The sequence below is a fragment of the Primulina tabacum genome, chromosome 9, assembly GCF_025594145.1.
Source record: "Primulina tabacum isolate GXHZ01 chromosome 9, ASM2559414v2, whole genome shotgun sequence".
Classification (NCBI taxonomy): domain Eukaryota; kingdom Viridiplantae; phylum Streptophyta; class Magnoliopsida; order Lamiales; family Gesneriaceae; genus Primulina; species Primulina tabacum.
Window position 1 is genome coordinate 1,506,507 of NC_134558.1, and position 23,352 is coordinate 1,529,858.

At 36.7% G+C, this 23,352-nt stretch overlaps 2 protein-coding genes and 1 long non-coding RNA gene across 6 annotated transcripts; 1 reads left to right on the top strand and 2 right to left on the bottom strand.

The window, feature by feature from the left end:
- Positions 1-606: 606 nt before the first annotated feature.
- On the bottom strand, positions 607-1,779 carry LOC142504611 (uncharacterized). Its single transcript, XR_012804254.1, has 3 exons — positions 1,591-1,779; positions 1,018-1,454; positions 607-856 (listed from the first exon to the last, which is right to left on the bottom strand). It is a non-coding gene; the product is annotated as an uncharacterized LOC142504611 (long non-coding RNA).
- Positions 1,780-9,224: 7,445 nt separating this feature from the next.
- LOC142504602 (rho GTPase-activating protein 2-like) lies at positions 9,225-11,945 on the bottom strand. Its single transcript, XM_075617467.1, has 4 exons — positions 11,513-11,945; positions 10,769-10,889; positions 10,329-10,679; positions 9,225-10,055 (listed from the first exon to the last, which is right to left on the bottom strand). The coding sequence occupies exons 1-4, from the start codon at positions 11,860-11,862 to the stop codon at positions 9,483-9,485; spliced, it is 1,395 nt and encodes a 464-aa protein (XP_075473582.1). The 5' UTR covers positions 11,863-11,945; the 3' UTR covers positions 9,225-9,482.
- Positions 11,946-14,412: 2,467 nt separating this feature from the next.
- LOC142556559 (nodulin homeobox) lies at positions 14,413-22,913 on the top strand. 4 transcript variants are annotated; one of them, XM_075668019.1, is made up of 19 exons: positions 14,415-14,579; positions 14,697-14,759; positions 15,113-15,197; positions 15,669-15,794; positions 15,892-16,050; positions 16,588-16,671; positions 16,748-16,879; positions 17,408-17,626; positions 18,135-18,266; positions 18,395-18,490; positions 18,952-19,113; positions 19,194-19,294; positions 19,390-19,481; positions 19,570-19,692; positions 19,769-19,838; positions 20,058-20,115; positions 21,442-21,930; positions 22,044-22,078; positions 22,453-22,913. In XM_075668019.1, exons 3-19 carry the CDS (start codon positions 15,123-15,125, stop codon positions 22,796-22,798), a joined length of 2,499 nt encoding a protein of 832 aa, XP_075524134.1. In that variant the 5' UTR covers positions 14,415-14,579; positions 14,697-14,759; positions 15,113-15,122; the 3' UTR covers positions 22,799-22,913. The 4 variants fall into 4 exon arrangements, with proteins under 4 accessions (XP_075524133.1, XP_075524134.1, XP_075524135.1 ...); XM_075668018.1 differs by lacking the exon at positions 14,697-14,759 and having other exon boundaries at positions 14,413-14,579; XM_075668020.1 differs by lacking the exon at positions 14,697-14,759 and having other exon boundaries at positions 14,417-14,570.
- The last annotated feature ends 439 nt before the right edge of the window (positions 22,914-23,352 follow it).

Genomic DNA, 23,352 nt, shown 5'->3' on the forward strand with positions numbered 1-23,352 from the left:
TTAAAATCATACATACATAACATCATATGCATATAGTCTTCTTCCTTCTTTTTCAAGAGAGAGTTCATTCATTTCTTTGTGAAAGAACTTGAATATTTGAGTGCTCATTATTCAAGTGTTGTAGTTGTATCTTGGGAGAAGATTGCCACAAACTCTAGCACATTGTGAGGGCAAATTCTTCTTAAGGACAAAGTGTTCAACACTTGCCTCTACAAAGCCATTTTCTTTGTTTTCTTCTTGTTTTTCCTCATATTTGAATACCCCATACAACACTTATATAATAGTTTTTTTTTTTATAAAAAAATATTCAAGCTTGTTGACTAAGAGTATAAACAAACCGAGTCAATTCACGAAAATTTCGAGTTCAGTCGAAAAATATTTGATTTTTATTCGAAGTTATCAAACTTCAACATATTTGAACATTTTTTCTGTCAGGGCATATACTCTTAATTAATATTTAATTACCAAACAACAAGGATTAAATGGTGTAAATAGTGAAAACGAGTTTAAAAACGTTCATTTGGGCCTACAGAAATTTCGACATGACCTCCCGTAAGAAGGACATCCCAAATATTTAAAACACAACAACATCACTATACACTCGAAAATAACATCAAATTCACAATCAACCAAACAAATATCATATAGCCGCACTGGTCAGGACTAGACATAACATACCACAAATAAAATCCAAAACAACATAAAAACATCACCATAAGCTACACAGGGCATCTCCCTGACAAATGTATCAAACCAAAATAATATATAGATATCTGGGAACTCTGACACAAACCAACTGACTACTGGGTACCACTTGCTGACGCTCCACCAGACACGTCAAATCCCCTGGAATGACCTGCTATGACATCAAAAACAACGACAACATAAAAAGAAAACAGGGGTTAGACCCCAGTACGACAAACCAGTAAAATCACGACGTTTATAAAAGACATATAATAATACCAAGTAAATGAAATGTCATGCGATGCATGAATGGTACAATGGAATAACGGATACCAAATGGAGTCCAAACGAATAGCATCATCAACAGTAACAGTGGCCACCCGTACCAGGAATGCAGCATCAAATTGCCGCTCGTCCATGCACGTAGCATTGGGAATGCGAGTTGCTAAGTCGCTCGTCCCTAGCTGTCATCTGGGAATGTGGCTAATCCTAACCCATTCGTCCCTCTGATGACTCAATATATCTCAACAGAATCAACATAAATTGCCGTCAAATGAGTCAAGGCTCAATATGATATGCCAACACAATTAATGCATGAATGCAACAGAATAAACATTCAAGGCACATAATAGCAAACAACATTCACCGAATATTCTTACACGCCCATATAAACGTCATAATGATGTAGGTTTGAGCATACCTCAACTTCAACTTACAATACCACAGTAATTTCTTAAGGAATATCGGATGAACTCGTCCAACGATAAAATCTACAATATAAATTCGCTATACACTTCAATATAATGCATTCCAACTTATTAAAACAATTTAAATCGAAGCGGTTAAAATTCAAATTATGGGCAGCCAACAAAGCGAGTTTAGAATCTGAAATTTCAAGCTTAATACCTCAAGAATCAAGGCTAAAACGCACAACGTTGATCTTGCGAAGGTGGCTCGCCAGAAACACTATTCACACGCCAAAAACCTAGCTGAAAAATAACTGGAAATATAGGGAAAAAGCTTAATACTTCACTAATACAAACTATCCACCACGAACAACCAAGAATCGAAATCAAATCCTCACCTAAAACCGGATCAAAGCTCACACGAACAATTGCTCGAAACAAGGCCGATCGAGCTCGCAACCTTCCGATTCATGGCAATAAAGAAACTAATAGACTGGAGGAAGAAGATTTGTTAAGCTACTGCACAAAAAAGATCTGGCCGCTAGGACGCTGCGCAAGGTGATGAGCCCGGTGCTTGAAAGAGCCGATGGGTTCAGGGGAAAAGCTTGGAGATGTTACGGGATAAATTTAGGGGAAAATGGGTTGGGGTTTAAAATAATTAAAATGAAATGGGTAGGGCCCAAAATGATTATTGGGCTCTTACATTCTCCCCTACTAATAAAATATTTTGTTCTCGAAATCTAACAAATACAACACTGATATCCACAACATTATGACTGATAATACATAGGAAATTCAGAATGCATCGCGTAATTCATTACATTCTCAAACAAATAAGGTCATTCTTGTCGCAGCTTTGCCTCTAATTCCCATGTAGATTATTCTCTTCCATGCCTACTCCACTGTACCAAAACCAATGGAAACATCTTGCTCCTGAGTTGTTTTTCATTGCGGTCCAAAATTTGTACTGGATGTTCAACATAGCTAAGGTAACTGTCCAACTCCACATCCTCGACATTCAAGATATGAGACGGATCTGGCTTATACTTCCTCAACATAGATACATGAAACACAATATGTATCAAAGACAAACTCGGCGGCAAGTCCAAACGATAAGCCAATGTGCCAATCCTCTCAACAATCACATACGGACCAATATACGCGGGGCTAACTTCCCTTTATGTCCAAATCTCATAGTACCCCAGAATGGTGATACTTTCAAGAAAACATAATCGCCCACTTGAAACTCTAAAGGTCTACGCCTTTTATTAGCATAACTTCCCTTTATGTCCAAATCTCATAGTACCCCAAAATGGTGATACTTTCAAGAAAACATAATCGCCCACTTGAAACTCTAAAGGTCTACGCCTTTTATTAGCATAACTTGCTTGACGATCCTGGGCTGCTTTCATCCTTTTCCTGATCAATTCAACTTTATATTTCATTTCTTGAATAAATTCTGGTTTTGACATCTGTCTTTCTGCTACATCTTCCTAACATATCGGCAATCTATACTTTTTTCCATACAAAGCTTCAAATGGTGCCATACCGATTGTTGCCTGAAAACTATTATTGTAAGAGAATTCAACCAAATACAATGATTCTTGCCAACCACCTTTGAAATCCATCACTACTGCCCGTAACCCGTCTTCGAGCGTTTGAATGGTTCTTTCTGACTGACCATCTGCCTGTGGGTGATAGGCAGTGCTCATAGCCAACTTTGAACCCAAAGCTGATTGCAAACTTCCCCAAAACTTCGAAGCAAACCTTGGAACACGATCGGATACTATGGTTACTGGCACACCATGCAATCTTACTATATGATCAATGTACAATTTCGCCATTTTCATATAAGTAAAAGTACGATCATACGGAATAAAATGAGCTGATTTAGACAATCCATCAACAATCACCTAAATCGCATCACAACCACGATTAGAACGAGGTAAATGTGTCACAAAATCCATAGCAATGTGCTCCCAGTTCCATTGCGGCACTTTAAGACTATATAACATTCCATCAGGTCTCATTCTTTTGGGTTTAACTTGTTGACACGTTAAACATTTAGCCACAAAATGAGAAATATCTTTCTTCATACCTTCCCACCAATAATGAGCTCTCAAGATATGATACATCTTTCGAATTCCTGGATGAATACTGTGTCAACTACAATTGGCTTCCCATAGTATAGCTTCTTTCAAATATATCAAATTAGGAACCACAAGTCTACTAATATCTGAGGCAACACTAAACTTTTCTTTCTGACCTGTTCGAGACAATTCTTTTAATCTATGAATGTGCTGATCGGTTTTATGTGCTGCTTTGATGTTGGATAAAATCTGTGGCTCAACTTGAATAGATGACATTATAAAGTAGTCTCCACTGATCTGGTAAGTCCATCCTGAAGTTCCCAAGTGCTCGTGAACTTTAGAGATAGTCAAAGATGTTAGCATAGCATTCTGAACTTTCCTGCTGAGAGCATCTGCAACAAGATTCATTCGACCTGGTTGATACTGAATCTCACAATCAAAGTCTTTAAGTAACTCCATCCATCGACACTGTCTCATGTTCAAGTCAGGCTGTGTGAAAAGATATTTAAGACTCTTGTGATCTGAATAAATCACAAACTGCTCAACGTACAGATAATAACGCCATAACTTCAATGCAAACACAATGGCAGCCAACTCTAAGTCATGGACTGGATATCGGGTCTCGTGCGGCTTCAACTGACAAGAAGCATATGCAATCACTCGCCCATTTTGCATTAGAACACAACCAAGCCCATTTAGAGATGCATATGAACAAACAACATATCCACCTGAGCCTAATGGCAAAGCTAGCACTGGGGCTGTTGTCAACTTTTCCTTCAAAGTCTGAAAAACTAACTCACATTCATCATTCCACACAAAACGTCAATATGTTTGCGTTAATTGGATCATAGGCCTTGCTATAATAGAAAATCTTTCAATAAAAAGCCTATAATACCCTGCCAATCCCAAGCGTGGTCTGACTCTGAGAAAAACCATTCTTGTGTTTAGGTTCCTACTAAGCAGAAACTGCGAATATCGGAAATATTCGTCGGTGTTGGCCAATTGATAACAGCTTCCACTTTACTAGGATCCACTGATACTCCTTGAGCTGATAAAATATGACCCAAAAATACTACTCTGTCTAGCCAAAATTCACAGTTAGAAAATTTTGCATACAATTGCGCTGCTCTGAGTGTCTGGAGGACTAACCTAAATGTTCTCGATGCTCCTTCTTTGTTTTTGAATAAATCAGAATGTCATCTATAAAGACAATAACAAATCTATCTAAAAATTCTCGAAAAATACGATTCATCAAATCCATAAAAACCGCTGGAGCATTAGTCAATCCAAAAGACATAACTAGAAATTCATAATGTCCATAACGTGTTCGAAATGCTGTCATCAGAATATCTTCCTCTCGAACTCTAAGCTGATGGCAGCCAGAACGGAGATCGATCTTTGAATACACTGATGTACCCTGCAACTGATCAAACAAGTCACGATATGCGGCAGAGGATACTTATTCTTCATAGTAGCTTTGTTCAACTGCCTGTAATCAATGCACATTCTCATCGTTCCGTCTTTCTTCTTTATAAACAATACCGGAGCTCCCCAAGGTGACAAACTTGGTCTAATATAGCATTTTTCCAGTAAGTCCTGTAATTGCTCTTTGAGTTTTTTCAATTCCGCTAGAGCCAAACGATATGGTGCTCTAGAAATAGGATTTGTCCCGGACACCAACTCAATGCTAAAATCGATTTTCCTCTAGGGTGGAAATCCAGGAATTTCATCGGGAAATACATCAGAAATTCCTTGACAACAGGAATATCTGAAACTTCAAATCTTTTTTTCTGTGTCGTATCAACTGCATAGATCATGAATCCTTCATTTCTTGTTGACAAGATTCTAAACATTTCCATTGCTGACATTAATGGAATACGTGATTGTGAATCACTACCGTAAAAATTCCATTTACTGCCATAATAAGGTCTGAATCTGACAACTCCATGGAAACAATCACCGGTGGCTCGATAATTTGACATAGTATCCATTCCCAAAATACAGTCGAAGTCAGACATATCTAGCTTGATTAGATTAATTATCATAATATTATCATCGAATCTAATCAAACAATTCAGAATTATCTCATGAGACATCAAGCATACACCGGAAGGAGTAGAGACTGACACAGTATCTATCAACGGAGTAGTAACAATCTCATGATCATCAACAAATACAACAGATACAAATGAATGAGATGCTCATGTGTCTACCAATATACGCGCATGATGATTAAAAATAAGGCAGATACCTGTAATAACTCCGCCCGCCCGGTGCGTCTTGAACCTGATCCAGAGTTAGAGCATAAATTCGAGCCTGTTGTGGCCCTGAAAAATGTTGCTGAATAGAACCTCTAGGCTAAGGATAGCTACACTGCTGAAAAGACTGAGTCGGGACAAAAGGTCTAGTTGCTTGTCCTCTAAAACCCTGACCAAACTGAGGTTGTTGAAATTGTTGTCTTATTGCATTCGGACATACTCTAGCATAATGTCCAACTTGCCCACAAATATTACAAGATCCATGAACTCCCGTACACTGAGTACTGATATGCTTACCACCACAACGATCACAAAATACTCCAGCTGGTTACCCAACTGAACCTCCACGCTGACTGCCAGAACTAGAAGAACTACTACGAGTCTGTTTCTTGAACTGTTTTCCTTTGGCCTTAAAGTTTTGCTGCTTTGGTTGTTGACAAGACTACAAAGGCTGATACGGCAGTAAAGGTCGGTATAGTGGTGCACCCACTGGCATCGGCACATTACCTTCAAAACTCTGAGGAAAACATGGTTGAACTGACTGTGGTTCTGTCAAAAGTAGACTTGCCTCCACATTCTTGGCTTTCTCTACAGCATCGGCATAATTAATAGGCGCTCCAGCTACTACTAAAGTGCAAATGGTTCGATTCAATCCTTGCATAAAATGCGATAGCTTGTTCCGATCACTGCTAGCAACATGAGGAACATAGGCAAGAAGCGCTGAAAATTGATAGGCATACTCCACTACAGTCATGTTATCTGGAGACTATCTATTGAATTCAACTTCCTTGGCCGAATAATATGAAGGCAGTGAATACTCTCGAGCAAATTGAGCGCAAAATACATCCCAAATAACTCTTTCACCTGATTCTTTCATAGCTTCCTCAGTAGTTTCCCACCATAACTGAGCTCGGTCTTTTAATTGACAAATAGCCAACTTAACCTGCAAATCAGGAGTGTACTCAAACATATTGAATAAGCGTTTCATACTTTTTAATCATGCTACAGCTTTCTCACCATCTTCATTTCCAAAGAATCGAGGAGGACGCATATTCTGAAATCAAGATATCACCAGTTCCATTTCACTCATTTCTCTAGTCAACTGATCCACTTCATGCTCAACGTTAACATTTCGTACTTCACCACGAAGATGACGACCTCGTCTTCCCCATTCAGTCTCGTTAAGTCCTCTCACATTAGGAGCTTCAGATTCCTGAACAACTTCATTTCCTTTTCTGCCCTTACGTCCAGGTGCCATCTACGAAACACAAGGATTTAATCCACAGGCAGAAACAAAATAATCGGATTAGTATAAGAGCATAATCTTAAAATAATAGGCAATTTCTACACTAAATGTCAAAACTTAATCAAATATACGCTTTAGTCATGCTGGTTCAATTAATTTAAAACATAGAAACAAGTAAGTGCAAATAAACAAACACATGCACAATCATTTTATTTGTGTCTAAGCTCGAGTGTCCTAAACTTTAATTCGAGCGTATCCCAATTACGCTCTGATACCAAACTGTCAGGGCTCGTACTCTTAATTAATATTTAATTACCAAACAACAAGGATTAAATGATGTAAACAGCGAAAACGAGTTTTAAAACGTTAATTTGGGCCTACAGAAATTTCGGCATGACGTCCCCGTAAGTAGGACATCCCAAATATTTCAAAACACAACAACATCAATATACACTCGAAAATAACATCAAGTTCACAATCAACCAAACAAATATCCTACAGCCACACTGGTCAGGACTAGACATAAAATACCACAAATAAAATCCAAAACAATATAAAAACATCACCATACAGCTACACATGGTATCTCCCTGGCAAATGTATCAAACCAAAATAATATATAGATATCTGGGAACTCTGAAAAAAACCAACAGACTACTGGGTACCACTTGTTGACGCTCCACCAGACGCGTCAAATCCCTTGGAATGACCTGCTATGACATCAAAAACAACGACAACATAAAAAGAAAACAGGAGTCGGACCCCAGTACGACAAACCAGTAAAATCAAGACGTATATAAAAGACATGTAATAATACCAAGTAAATGCAATGTCATGCGATGCATGAATGGTACAATGGAATAACGGATACCAAATGGAGTCCAAAAGAATAGCATCATCAACAGTAACAGTGGCCATCCGTGCCAGGAATGCAACATCAAATCACCGCTCGTCCAATCACGTAGCATCGGGAATGCGAGTTGCTAAGTCGCTCGTCCCTAGCTGTCATCTGGGAATGTGGCTAATCCTAACCCATTCGTCCCTCTGATGACTCAATATATCTCAACAGAATCAACAAAATTGCCGTCAAAGGAGTCAAGGCTCAATATGATATGCCAACACAATTAATGCATGAATGCAACAGAATAAACATTCAAGGCACATAATAGCAAACAACATTCACCGAATATTCTTACACGCCCATATAAACGTCATAATGATGTAGGTTTGAGCGTACCTCAACTTCAACTTACAATACCACAGTAATTTCTTAAGGAATATTGGATGAACTCGTCCAACGATAAAAATCTACAATATAAATTCGCTATACACTTCAATATAATGAATTCAACTTATTAAAATAATTTAAATCGAAGCGGTTAAAATTCAAATTCTGGGCAGCCAACAAAGCGAGTTTAGAATCTGAAATTTCAAGCTTAATACCTCAAGAATCAAGGCTAAAACGCACAACGTTTATCTTGCGAAGGTGGCTCGCCAGAAACACTATTCACACGCCAAAAACCTAGCTGAAAAATAACTGGAAATATAGGGGAAAAGCTTAATACTTCACTAATACAAACTATCCACCAAGAACAACCAAGAATCGAAATCAAATCCTCACCTAAAACCGGATCAAAGCTCACACGAACAGTTGCTCGAAACAAGGCCGATCGAGCTCGCAACCTTCCGATTCATGGCAATAAAGAAACTAATAGACTGGATGAAGAAGATTTGTTAAGCTACTGCATAAAAAAAATATGGCCGTTGGAACGCTGCGCAAGTTGATGAGCTCGGTGCTTGAAAGAGCCGATGGGTTCAGGGGAAAAGCTTGGAGATGTTACGGGATAAATTTAGAGGAAAAATGGGTTGGGGTTTAAAATAATTAAAATGAAATGGGTTGGGCCCAAAATGATTATTGGGCTCTTACATTTTCGAATCGAACTCTAGCACAAATTATTTTTTTCGATAGTTCAAGACTTTCTCACGAACTTAATTATATATTTTAATTTAATAGTATAATATAAATATTTATAAAATAAAGAGTTTTCGAGCTTTTTTTGAGTATTTATTTTCGAGAAATGATTCGAATATCTCGTGAACATCTTCGAATCTTTCGAATCAAACTCGAACCCGAGTCTAATTTGAACTGAACTTAAGCGAACAAATTTAAATTTTCGAGCTTCGAATCGAGCTCGAATATATCATTTTCGAGCATTAGATTTTTCAACATATTCTTCTCGATTCAATTGAACTTATAGACATCATGGTAAAGGAAACCAATACACACACGACTAAAATTCTTTGTTAGAAAGTCTCCGTCTAACAATTCCTACACACAAGAAAAGGAAAGAGAGAACCGATTCTTCTAATTCCTTTCCCTTTCTTCCGTGGAAAACTACTAAGTTTGTTCCTAGTTAGAATTACTTAGCGGATACAGCAAACATGCACTAAAGTTCAGCCCTGAACTGAACAGTGCATTACAATCAAAATTAAACACTCCTAGATGTTACAGCTGCATTCAAGATTGCTCATGGATGACAGAACTCTCCGCCATATCCATGTCTCGTGTGAGTTGACTCTTGGCGTCCATCTTAAGGCCTAGAGCAGCCGAACTTGCTCCTGAGTCCTCGCCGTCGCTTGTGCTGAGGCATGAACTTCCCATCCTGCTAGCGGAAAACAGAAAACCGGAATCTTGATTACTTTTGGGGCTAGCATGTTCTCTGCTCAGAATTCCCTCAAGTTGTTTCCGGAAGTCGTTTTTTGCAGTCTCGTTCTCATCCAGTTGCCTTAAGAAGCACTCTTCAATCTCTCTCAGTGACTCAACCTCGTATTTGTCATTGCTTCCTCCAGTGCTACCCAGAGCTTGATGATCATCATCATCCGAGGCAGACACCGTTGATTCGCAGCTCGTATCCATCTCTTGTTGACTGTCATATTCCTCATCAGATTGTATGTCGAACGAACGAGATGAAGTGGGAGAATACCCTCCTCCGGATTCCTCATCGCGTTCTCGTAGCGTTTTCGTGATCAGCGTCTTCAATAAGTTCAATACTTGCACGGCGTGCATAAGGGCTGTCAATGGGTCCGACATCTAGCACAAACAGCAAAAATGGATAGCATCATTAAGCCAAGAATCACATGAAAATAACACTAGGGTCAGATCTAAAATTCAACGATAGATTTTCGGGCGTGGACCTCAAATTTTTTTAAGAATCGCATAATATCTCGCAATTTAGTCTTTAGGAGGTGGAATCACTCACCCCCCCCCCCCCCCCCCCCACCCCCATAGCTTTTGGCTATATCTGCGCCTGAACATTGATTGGCACCAAATCATAAAAGAATCTATGGCGGTGTCCTAAATCACCTGAGTCATGTTTGGAGCAAAAACCATAGCAATGTTTCTGGGATTCATTTTGTTGAATTCTTCGTACTCGACAACATCAGCCATTAGATTGACAGCCCAGTTGAGCAACGCACTCTCTGTTGGTTTAAGCTGATTGATGAGCTCGACCGATTCCTCTTCGGTACTGCACTGCAACACTTGTTCCGGTAGAAGCCCGTCAAGTACGCCAGACGGGAGCTCACGAAACCATGCTTTGATCAGACCAGCTAGACAATGCACATCGATGTCACCTGGGACAACGCCGCTGTTGAGCTGGCCCCTTACACGTTCTTCTTGACCATTCTCGGGATTTATCCGAAAAATTCCTTCCGCCTACAAAGATCAGGTAAATAGAGTCAGAGGTGTCTCAATAAAGAAACCAGTTTCTGCACATATTAATTAAGTGATGCAAAATCTTACACCTTTAGACCACCTTGACCATATAATCTTTCCTGCATAAGTAAAAGAATAGTCGGGACACTATTGCCTCTTGTGTCGTAGGAACACTGCATCGAATCTGCTGAAACGCCAAATACACTGACACTGGTAATTCCATATATAAGAAAATGTCAGCCACATCCATTGTCTTCGATACAGATTAAAAAGTAACTAAATGTGATCGAGATCTAATCTTGTAAAAGAAAAGGCAAGAATTCAAGGCCAAACTTGATTTATTTTCGAACAAATCTCGAACTTTTAAGAAAATTTAGTCTTGCAGTGTCCTCTCTAATGGTTAAATGGCCGTCTTTCATCTAAAGACAAGCCAGGTGCTTGATTTTAGGTGGGTCCTTGAGAAGTAATAATTGTTGGCATATAAATGAATTTTAAGTAAGTGAACGATGTTAGGCTTCAAAATTTGTTGATTAAATCACAGAGAGTAAATCCCATATTCTTCTGACCAAGTACGAAAAGCTAATTAAGGAAAATTTTAATTCAAAGCTTATATTTGTTTACTAATTAATGATTCATTTATCTAACTCACAAAATCTCAAACAAGATTTAAAGAAGCAATATCTGGTAGAATGCATCAGATTTTAACAACAATAAGGAAGAAACCCACAAATGAAATGTCTTTTCGACTACTTTACGGTGAAAAAGAAACACAAAAGAAGAAGTTGAAATTCGAAGCAAGAAAAGCTTGAAACTTTTAAACTTCTTTTGCATACCTAGCACTAGGGACCTTGCATGGAATCTCAACCTCGAACTCAACGGGAAGCCCCGAAAACCCATTAAACCGGTCGAATGTCACATGGGCTATGTGCTGGACATTCGTGGGAAACCCAATATCCATGTGATGAACGGCGGAGATGACCTCGGAATTACAGTCCAAACGGCATGAAACCATGGATTTTCTCAGAGCTACTAAGATGAAATCCATCAATGAGAGCTGCTGATGCTGCTGGTCTTCTTGCTGGTTATCATGCGCCTCCACCACCAATGCAGATTTCGAGCTCTTCCCGTAACCGCCGCCGCCGCCGCAGCCACCGCCTCTCGTCACCATAACCATTCCAACCATGTTCGATCTCTCTCTCTCTCTCGATTTTGAGCTGTTGGGAGTGATTGCATTCAAGAACTGGTGGGTTTTTGAAGTTTGAAGTAATAATAATATTAAATAATTTTTAATCACTGTTTATTCAAACGGCCACTCGTTTCAAATTTTTGTGCTCCTGCTTTATCCTTTTCCACGACCATACGAGCCCTGCGTTGGGGTAAATATTTCCATTTTGCCACTCACCTAATCTACAAAATTACAAATTTGCCCACCATAGATTATGTTTTTCGCCGGTTCAAAAAAAAAAGTATGTTTTTTGTATTGTAAAGATAATTCAAGAAATGGATAAGTGAGACCGTCTCGCATTAATTTTTGTCATTTTTTATTTCAAATATTTGATCGAATTAAATCAAACAATTTAAATATATATTTTTTCTAGAGATAAAAAGACTTCATTTAATTTTTGTATAATAAATCATTCTTTCATTAAAATTTTAAATATCTTGTACAATTAATGAAGTGGATATGGTTGGTAGCTCACTCCACTTGTTTACCAAATCTCCTTTATAATTGTGGATTTGAAGTTTTCTTGATTTTCTTTCTTTGTCTTAAAAAAGTTCAATTTTTGGTTATTTTGTTGGTTCTCTAAAAATATGTAGATATATTATTTTTTAAAAAAGATATATTTCTTTCAAAAAAATTGGATTTTTGCACGAAGTTGAAGGGTAAATTTGAGAATAACAGTTGCATTTGAATCGTAGAAGACCGTTGGTAAAATGTGATTTTGCTAAAAGTTGGGATCTCCAAAAACTTCTTGCTTTTTGTGACATTGAGAGGACATTTTTTTTGGATATATTATAATATAACATTTCAAAATTTATATTTTGGTTGATATAATTGAAAATAAAATATCAAGTATGCTTTTATACAAAGTTTTAATTGGCATCATGTTGCATATATTTTTTTATGGGTAAGTTTGATATGAAACGTTCTCACGGATCTAAATTTGTGAGACGGGTTTTCATACATAAAAACCAAAGTAATACGGTTGACAAAAAAATAACATTGTATCATATGTCGGATCATGTAAGAGATCTATTTCATAAAAATGACATGTAAGACGAGCTCATATTAGTTTTTATTAGGTAAACATAGATAATTAATTATGAACAAAATATATACATAAAAAAAATATCGATGTACTTTGCATGCTAAGGGGGTACTAGTATCTGTCAAGCATAGATAGATAATTATGAAATATATATGAAGTTATGCATAGTAATTTTATTTTTTAATATTTTAAATTTAAATTAAACGAAGGCAAAATTTAATATATGCTAATAAAATACACACATGTGTTGCATGTATTATTATTATTTTTAATTTGACCAAATAATACTAAACAATTAACACGAAATTATTTTCAATTTAGAAGAATCGTTCAATTTAAAAGAGAAGTTTTGTTTAGATTGCACGTGTTATTATTATTTTAAATTTGATCAAATAGTATTAAACAATTAACACGAAATTAATTTCAATTTAGAAGAGTTGTTCAATTTAAAAAGGAAGTTTTGTTTAGCTTTTTTCCTATGTAAAATATGGAGTTACTTGAGGAGGTTTTTAGTAGGGTAAGAAAGGTAATTATGGAGTTAAATATTTTAGTATTCTAAAATAGTTACTCTAAGGGTCTCACACTTAATAATATAGATATATCATGCATGCATGCTATATTCATTCATCACAAAAAGGGTGATATACAGCAACAATTTTATGTTCAATTGCTAAATAACGAAGCAAAAACTAAAAAGGATGGCTAACTAGATTTGACGACAAAGTGGGCAAATACATGTAATTAATTTTCGACAAACAGATGTAGATGAACGAAGTGGAGTTTAGTAGTACGAGGTCAAAATTTATATGAGATGGTCTCATAGCTCATATTTTGTGGGCAAAAACTTGTATGAAACGGTCTCACGGGTCGTAGTTTGCGAGACATATCTTATTTGTGTCATCTATGAAAAATTATTAATTTTTATGCTAAGAGTATTACTTTTATTGTGAATATCATTAGGATTGACCCCTCTCACAGATAAAGATTCGTAAGACCGTCTCACAAAAGACCTACTCTATTTTGTGAGACGGATCTCTCATTTGGGTAATTCATGAAGAAATATTACTTTTTATGCTAATAGTATTAATTTTTATTGTGAATATCGGTATGGTTGATCTGTCTCGCAGATAAAGATTCGTGAGACCGTCTCACAGGAGACCGTCTCACAATATGAAGCTCGAGTTTGGATAAGTTCGAGCTCGATTCAAGTGTTTATCACGATGTTTATGCTAGACTATTTTTTAAATTATTAAGCTCGAGAATAACTTGAGATCAGTATATCATAAGCTAATTTATCATGTTTAACGAGTTTGATTCGAATTCATCTCGTTAAGCGAATATATTAAATATTTATCTATATTTTTAATATAAATATAATCTCTAACTTTTCATACAAAATCTCATGTATCAGCAAACAATAAATTGAGTTCGTGAATTAGTTTTTAAATAAAATGTCATGCCACCACGGCGCACATTAGCATTGGGGATCCCAATCAAGAAAACACCAAAAAATAAATAAAATACGAACGAGGAGTCGGGAAGTGTTCTCTGCTTCGTCTGAATCTCGCTCAATTTCTTCCTCCAGTTTCCCCTTTTATCTCAAATTTCAGCTTCGAAGGCGGTAATTCTGGTAATTTTTTCTCCATTTATTATCTGTTTTTCATTTTAGTTTGATGCTTCTTTAGGGTTACTTTGGGGGGTTTGATTTGTATGCTTTTCCTGCGTTATCTTTCATGTGCACAACAAGAGCTTGGAACCGCGAGGAATCTTGCACGTAGGCGAGCTTTTTGGCTGAGTGACTGCATTTATGGTTATTTTAACCATGCGTGCATGTTTATTCATGTTCTATTTCCTTGTTTGTTCCTACGTGTCTAATTGTTTTCTATCTGACTGCTAATTTTTTCGGATTATCTCTCGATAAATTTTATTTGAATTTTGATTAATGGATTGGTGCAACGTATTCATGAGTGACATATTGTTTGTTATGCCTTCTATGTTTTCTTGAAATCTTTCTATGCATTTTGCTGAAGAAAGAGCGTATGTGCGTGTCACACATTCTCATGTGATATATTGGTTATTGTTAATTTTTTTTTTCGGGTTTTCTGCGTAAAATATATGTTGACAATTTCAAAATTTTATTGTATATCTTCTTTTTCTTTACAGATATCGAAACATGAAATCATCGAGGGATGAAGCTTCCACCAGCACTGAGCTGATAAACACTTCCTCAAGAGGACGAGCTGAGCCAGTGAGTTGTGTTCAGAAATTTGTTATGATCTGCAAGGCTTTTCATTTTTTGTTGCTTGTTTATGGTGTATGCATGAAAGTGCAGGTTATACTTCGCATCGTTTTTCATTAATATATTTTACATTTTATCCAATTATTGTTGAGAGAACTTGAACATAACTCAAGAGTTTCAATAGATGACCTCATTGACTGTCCCCTGAATGGAAAACTGCAGGACTTTGGTTTTCTCCATGCAATTTGTCTACCCTATTCATTTTTTTCTCGACACTCTATTTTCAAGGGATAAAATAATGGGATTTATTCTAGTCAAAACTGCCATTTTTTATTCAAAAACTTGGTTAAAAAAAAAACACTTTTGTTGACCTATGATGACGCTGATTTTCCTCTCAATCTATACTTTTTGAGGCACAGTTATATGTTGCAAACTTTCATCAACTTGCATGATAATTTTCTATGGTATGTCTTTGTAAAGGTTCTTGATTTAGTTGCTGCTGTAAATACACTGCACGAGCTTAGCGCTCAACAGCTTAGCAAACTAATAAAGGATTCCGGGAACAGCATTATCCAATATGTTGCTGAAGATGGATCACAGTGTCAGGTTGTTAGAAGGAATTACAAAGTTATGTTTTATTATTAACCTTAAATTTCTGCCTTTAAACTTTAATATCAAAATTGGGTGTTACTTTGGTCTGCAGATTGATGTGGAAAAATTTGCAAGATATCTTCCTTTGCACCTTATTGCAGTGATTATGGCTTGGGAAAGGGACAAGTCCACTTTCAAGTACTTGTTATGTGGTATTCTTCTGCTGCATTCCATGTGTGATCTTGCATCTCGAGTGCCTAAGATTGAGCAGGTTAAAGAAAGTTTTATACGAGATTCTTTTATCAAGTGACAAATAGTAGTAGGTTTTATTTCAATTGACTTGTACTTCGGGTGGTTATAAAGTTATAATTGAGCTAATTAACACGTCAAGGAAAACTTGAAAAACCAAGAAAATGGAAGATATGTACCTATTTAATTTAACCTAGAACAACCAGTCTGATGTGTACTTTCCTCCATGTAATTTACGTTTATCCTACGAGAATAAAGCTTAGTGATCAAATACGATTGAGTTGAGCACGTAGAATTCATAAAGCATGTAGTTACACATTCTCTGGTGGGAGCTATTGCCGAGCTCTCTCCTATACCCGTCCCATCCAAACACTTGTTGAATTTGACAAACTACATTTTTGTACCATTTTGTTAATATGAAATCCATTCTCTTCGTCACCATACTTTTTTTCATCTTACATCGATTTTTTGATGAAATATTCTTCCCCTCTCCTCCCTCCCTCGGTGGTGTTGTGATTATCACTTATATATTTTCATATTCTTTAAATTTTTGTTGCAGATACTGCTTGACGACGTGAAAGTATCTGAACAGCTAATTGATCTTGTCTTTTATCTACTGGTTGTCCTTGGTGCTTACAGAAAGGTTCTTTTCTCATTCATTGTATTTGTTAAATTTTCTTTCTTGTTGATGTGCATAAAGGAAGGAATTTTCATTTTAGGACCATCGACACACTCCCAATGACATGGTTCTCTTGCACTCAGCCCTTGTTGCTTGCAGTTTGAAATTGTTAACAGTGATAGTTTCTCCACAATACCAAGAGGTTGCTCAAGTCTTGACTTCATATTACAAGGTAGTTTATAATGTTTTACGGGATATTGAATCTTGGTTTTTTAAAATGTAGGCGATTTCTGTATATTTTCGTTTAAATCAGAAGTGTTCATATATGTTAGGATCATATTTTCTGGACACTTGAAAAAACAAGAAGAAGGGCTACAAAATTATTGTAATATGTTGATTGAAATAGATCATTCACATTCTGGCTAGTGCTACCAAGCCAAGGAAACAATTCCTTTACAAGAGACAACACAATATTCTCCTGTTCCTAGGGTAGCTGGCCAAATCTGGGAAAAAAACTTGAATGCCCTTTAACCAACTCTAATCTGATATGTATCCTGTTTCCCGCTTCCAAGCAGTTACCCTTTTTAAAATATTTTGGAAAATTAGGATCATAAGGGTTTTCTAGGCCCAACATATCTGAGATTGTAACATTATATGAATCTGTTTCCCTTGCTTTTGTTGCTGATCATGATTCTGAGATTGTAACATTATATGAATCTGTTTCCCTTGCTTTTGTTGCTGATCATGATTCATTGTGCAGGTTGATGTGTTTATGGAAGCCACATTTACCGCAGTTCATAAAGATATCAAATTTCTTCAGTCCAGGCTGTCTGCTGAACATGTTGAGTCGTCTGCAAACACTTCCCCCACTGCGGAAGAGACATTGAATCATCTTTGCCAACAGTGTGACTCCTCTCTCCAGTTTTTGCAGTCTTTATGTCAACAAAAGTTGTTTCGCGAGCGACTTGTTAAGAACAAGGTTTGTAAGCTACTTGTTAAGAACAAGGTTTGTAAGCTTAATCACTTGAACACCAAGCAATAGTAGATATTTGATTTCAACCAACTGTACTCTTTAAATTTATACACTGGACTGCTCTAAAAATCATTTTACCCTTTAACATTGTGTTAAAAGAATATTCATGAACGCTAATGCCATGTTGCAATATGTGTTTCAGTGTAATAATTTGAATACCGTATTGAAGCTCTATGAATTTTCCCTGGACATCATCAAAGTGCTATGTAATACGGTTGACATCCCCCTCCTTCAAACTTATACTGAATTGAGAAAGAAACTCGGTTTTCTCAGCATGAAGATTACTTGTTTTTGTCTTTTTGCCATAAAATGTTTTATTTTGGGGAAATCGAAGTTTCATTAGTATTTTTCTCCTTTATGTTCCTAGTTATTTATTAAGTTGAATTATCAATCTTGATTTTACTAGCATTTGCGGTCTTCCTGATAATTTTCATTTTCTGTTGAATAACTCCAGGAGTTATGTGGCAATGGAGGGGTTCTCGTACTAGCTCAGGCTGTAATGAGCTTAAACATATCATCATTGTATGGCACATTCTCCTCTTATATGACTTCTGTCTCTCGCTTGAAGTCTAAAGCTCTATCTATTGTAAGTTACAATGTCATGGTTCCTTAAATGCACGATGCAGCACTTGATCTCCTTGAGAAGCCAATGCATATTTATGTTAACACATGCATGAGATTGCTATTCAATAAATAGTTGTGATTTTTTTCCAGCTCTTGCACCTTTGTGAAGCAGAAAGCGTGTCCTACTTGGACGAGGTTGCCAACACTCCTAGAAGTCAGGATTTGGCGAAGTCTATTGCATTACAGGTCAGTTGCATGAAGAAAATGTTATCTATACAACTTGACTATGTAAGGAAAATTTATTAGATCCATTTAAAGTGAAGATTTCCAGAATATTTCATGCATGATTATTAAACTTATGAAAAGCTTCTGCTGAATTATCTCGAAATATCATTGAAGCTTATGTTAAAAAAATTCTCCCACTTTAATGATCTCTAACCGGTTTAATTTGGACCTATTTATTTATTGTTCACTACAATAGTTTGTGGAGTTTCAAATGCACTGGAGTTGGCAGAAGCAAATAGTTGTGGATTTTTATTTTTTTTAGATTAATGCTCCTGTTGTACTTTTTTTATTCTTTTATATTCCAGTGATATTTGATTGTTTATCCTTGTTTGTTCTTGTCAACTAGCCTGTGATTATACTTATTTGATAATCTATGAGCTGATTCAGTCCTCACTGAATGACGTCGGGGCACTTATTTTTAGGTTCTTGAGTTACTGAAGAAATTATTTGGTATTGATCATGATAAGTCAAATGTTTCCTCTGAGAAAATATACCCAAAAGGGCAACTGGAACTGAACGCCATGCGCCTGGCAGATGTCTTCTCTGACGATTCAAATTTCCGATCTTTCATTATGATAAACTTTGTAAGTCTCTTCTGGAATGTAGTTTGGTATGAGTTTTTACACAATGTACTTGCTTTAGTTCTTACGCTGTGTTCATTCAGACTGAAGCATTGGCAGCAATCTTCTTATTCTCGCATGGAGAATTTTTATCTAATTGGTGTTCATCGGATCTCCCAGTTTGTGAAGATGATGTGACTCTAGAGTATGTCTAGTTTACAGCTGCTGGATGGTTAAGAATTTATTCCTCTATTAAATTTGTTAAACTCGGTGATTTCAAATTTCATTTATTCATTTCAGTGTACCTCGGGCTTCTTATGCGCATCAGAGGACATCCTTATTGATCAAAATGATCGCAAATCTTCATTGTTATGTTCCGGATGTATGTCAAGGTAAAATGTATTTCATTTTCACATCTGATTCGGATAACTTTCTTGTTTGACTGATATATTAGTATTAAACTTTCTGTTTCATCCCCAGATGAGAAGGGTCTCTTTCTCAACAAGTTTGTTCAGTTCTTTCAAATGGAAAGCCAGAATTTATACAATGGATGCTCATATGCATTTGATGCTGGAAAAACTACAACTGTCACCAAGAGCTTGTGTAACAACCTATTCCCAATACCCTACAATTTATTGAGTTAGATGCATCTATGCTCCAACAATTGTTTTGCATGTAGGTTCACTGCTGAGTCATGCAGAATCATTAGTTCCTCGATTTTTAAATGAAGATGATGTGCAGCTTTTAAGGTAATTTTTATGGAATTGTTGATACCTTCATGTTTTTATGTTTCTTGGGACATATTTCAATCATCAGAATTTTTTTCTTGAAATTGTTCTTAGTTCTGATTGTTGAGATTTTACTTGCTGTCTTTATAATGAATCTGCTATTTGCTTCACAGTTACTATGTATGAATCCCCTGATTAATTATTGCGGGGTTATATCCTGAGTCTAATTATCTTTTGTAGGTTCTTTATCCGTCAGTTTGAATCTTTGATTCTTCCTGCTCCATGTGAAGATAATCAGGTCCAAGAAAAACTTTTCTTCCCTTGTGCACTATTTTTTAGCATTTTTTGTTGGTCTTTTTACAATCTTTGCATTGAAAACAAGTTTTTCCTTCCTTTAGTATGTCAACTGGAGAAATTTAGGGAAGCAAATTTGAAAATTCCATATTTTGGGACCAGAAATTATGGGCTTGAGGTGAATTTTGGTTTAGTTTAATCTATTTGGGAAGAATGGAAACCTAAAGTTATATTCTTCTACATACACATGCCAGTTTGTGGAAGTGATAAAATATCAACTTCTTAGTATAAGGCAAAATTATTTAATCCTGACATAATTATCACCAAAATTATAATCACATAGTTTATCCAAAAACGAAAGATACAGTAAGGGGGTCCAGGGGCCCTTCCAAAATTACACACAAATAGCATCAACATGGTTGATTTGAGGGAACATTTGTGCATCTGATTTTGAAGATTGTATGGAGCAAACTTCTCTTGCAAGGATTTGAAATTTTTAGAAATTTGTAATAATAGTGGTGAATTGATTTGGTTGGAGATTCAAATGAGGCTTTGTAAGGTAAGGGGAATATGGTGGGAAAAGACAGTGAGATGAAAATGGACAGAGAAGGGATCAAATCATTAATTGTAGTCTAAGATTTTGATGAAAGAAAGATATGGAGTTCTGTGGTGGTATGTTTAAGGATTTACGTTATACTTGTATGAGCATGTCTCGGATTTATGTAATGCTTGTACATTCAATCTGACACAGTACACTTGGTGCAGTTTATTCATGATTTAATAGGATCAACCTGATTTTGATGTATGGTCCTGGGTTTTGGATCTTGTTATGGCTTAATTAAGAGCAATTCTTTTGGGTCAGGAGCGTTCCATTTGTTATTTGGTTTTCGTCCTTTACACCCTCTTGTTTTTGCTTTGTTTGAGGCTCAAATTATAGAGAGATCCTCGAATCTCTCACACTTCTGTTGAGAGAATATTTCTAATGATTTTATTCATTCCTTTCTGCCCTAAAATACTAGAGCTTACAAAGAAGAATTTTAAATCCTAGAGATTATCCCATGTGGGATAATAATTACTATGGGAAATCTTTTATTAAAACAGAAACAACTTTGAATCCTAGAAATAAAGGAATCCAGGATTCCTATTCGATAGTTTTTGAATTTTCCATGTGTATAGTGCCATAGATCACGCCCTTTCACATGTTCGTTTCTTGGTTCCGTTTTGCATGTGCATTTGGGCTATCTATACTCATTGCATTCCATTGGTTGATGTTACTTTTCTTTCCTCTTAAGGTGCTCAAACTACGATGCTGTGCTCTTTATTCTCACAGGGCAAAGTGGCTCTGACTCATGACAATGGTAGTAGTGACATGAACGAATGCATGGTGAAGAATATCACAACCCTAGAGGGAGATCGAATAGATGCCAAAGGGAATGGAAATGATCAATCTACCGACGGGGAAAGGAAATGTGGGATTACAGAACAGGGTAAACCAAGTGGGACCTCTGTAAATTTGGGAGAAGTCGAAAGGGACAGTAGGACAGTTGAAACAAGTGGTTCCGATTCTAGCCCCACCCGAGGAAAAAATCATATCGATCAGATGGATGTTGATCACTTCAAGGGAGGTGTGTTTGGAGAAACTCAGGATGATTCAAAGGTCGAAGCTGTACATTCTGATGAGAAGCAGCAAAGGAAACGCAAGCGGACTGTAATGAATGATAGACAGATAGCACTTATTGAGTCTGCTATTGTAGATGAACCAGACATGCATCGTAATTCAGCTTTGTTACAACTCTGGGCTGAAAAATTAAGTTTTCTCGTGAGTATCAGATTCTTATATGGTTTTTCCTCGTCGAACAACCGACACAAACTGCATCATCCGTATTAATTTTTCAGTTGTAATTTCATTTTTTCCCTTTGTATCCTTTCTAGGGCGCGGAGGTGACTACTTCAAGGCTCAAAAATTGGTGAGAGCTGTAATTTTTCCTATTTTATTTCTCTTCAGGTGTTGGCACTATTGAAGTCAGGAGATATTGATGGTTAAATTAATTTTCTGTTGATATATGAGAGAAAAGACTGATAAAAAAGTTGATTAATTATGTTAAACATGAGGAACTGTAAAATAACTGAAATGGGAATAGGAAGTGAACTGGTAAACATAGAAGTACAGAACTCTTCGGTCACGAGCATTCTGTCGTGGCCAGTTGTATAAATTTGAAATGTGGTAGGTGTTGTCAGCTGCTGATCAATTTTGATCACTTGGTGCTGTTAAGGTTTCAAAACCATCTTTCCCACCTGTTCATGACACTGTTTTTTTGTCCTTGTTCCCTGTTATGGACAGGCTTAATAACCGAAAGGCGAAGCTCGCTCGTGCTGCTAAAGATGTTCGTGTACCATGCGAAGGGGACAATCTTGACAAACAAGGTGGGTCTGGAATATCACTTCAGTTAAACTCGCCTCACAGTCCCGTGGACAGTTCTTTTATACCATCTGCTTCCAGAGGGAATTTTGGCAATGAAGTTATGGATTGTACACCTAGGGTTAGCATTGACGAACACTTTGGGACATCGGTTGCAGCTACTAAGGATGTTATCTTACCAAGTACGCCTTTGGAGCTCGGGCAATACGTGACAATCATGGGTGAAAAAACAGAGGAGATTGGGAAGGGTAAAGTGTTGTATATGTGAGCAATTGATGGTGCCAATTGACTATTTTAAAATGGTTGGTGTGACTTACAATCGATTATTTTCTCACAAGTTTAATTAAAACAAGCTATGGCTTAAGGCTCTCGGCATTTTTTAATTCACCCTTTTCTGAATAAATATGAATCGAAGGTAAAAATTTTAACAAAAAAAGTGACCTCTGGTACAAAGAAGCTGGAAAGATTATTATGGTTTCAAAGCAAGGCATAACTCTTGTAAAAACCACAAGGTGAATGATCATGCCTATCAGTTGAATGTCCATATCATATGTAGGCAAGTGAACTTCGATCGTGGTTGGGTTGTGGGTGACCCCTTGTAGGAGTAGGTGGTCTTTGAATGTTGAGCTCCTACAATACAAATGAAGACACAATATTCAGTATAAGAATTATTCAAAGGATTTGTTCGAAGAATGATGGGAAGATGAGGGATGAGGCGAGGCAAGAAATTATTTTGTGGTGTAAAACTTATTACATGTAGTTTTGCCTGGATCTGCTCAGAGTATGAGCCAGAAAAATAAGTACAACATTACCTGCATCAAG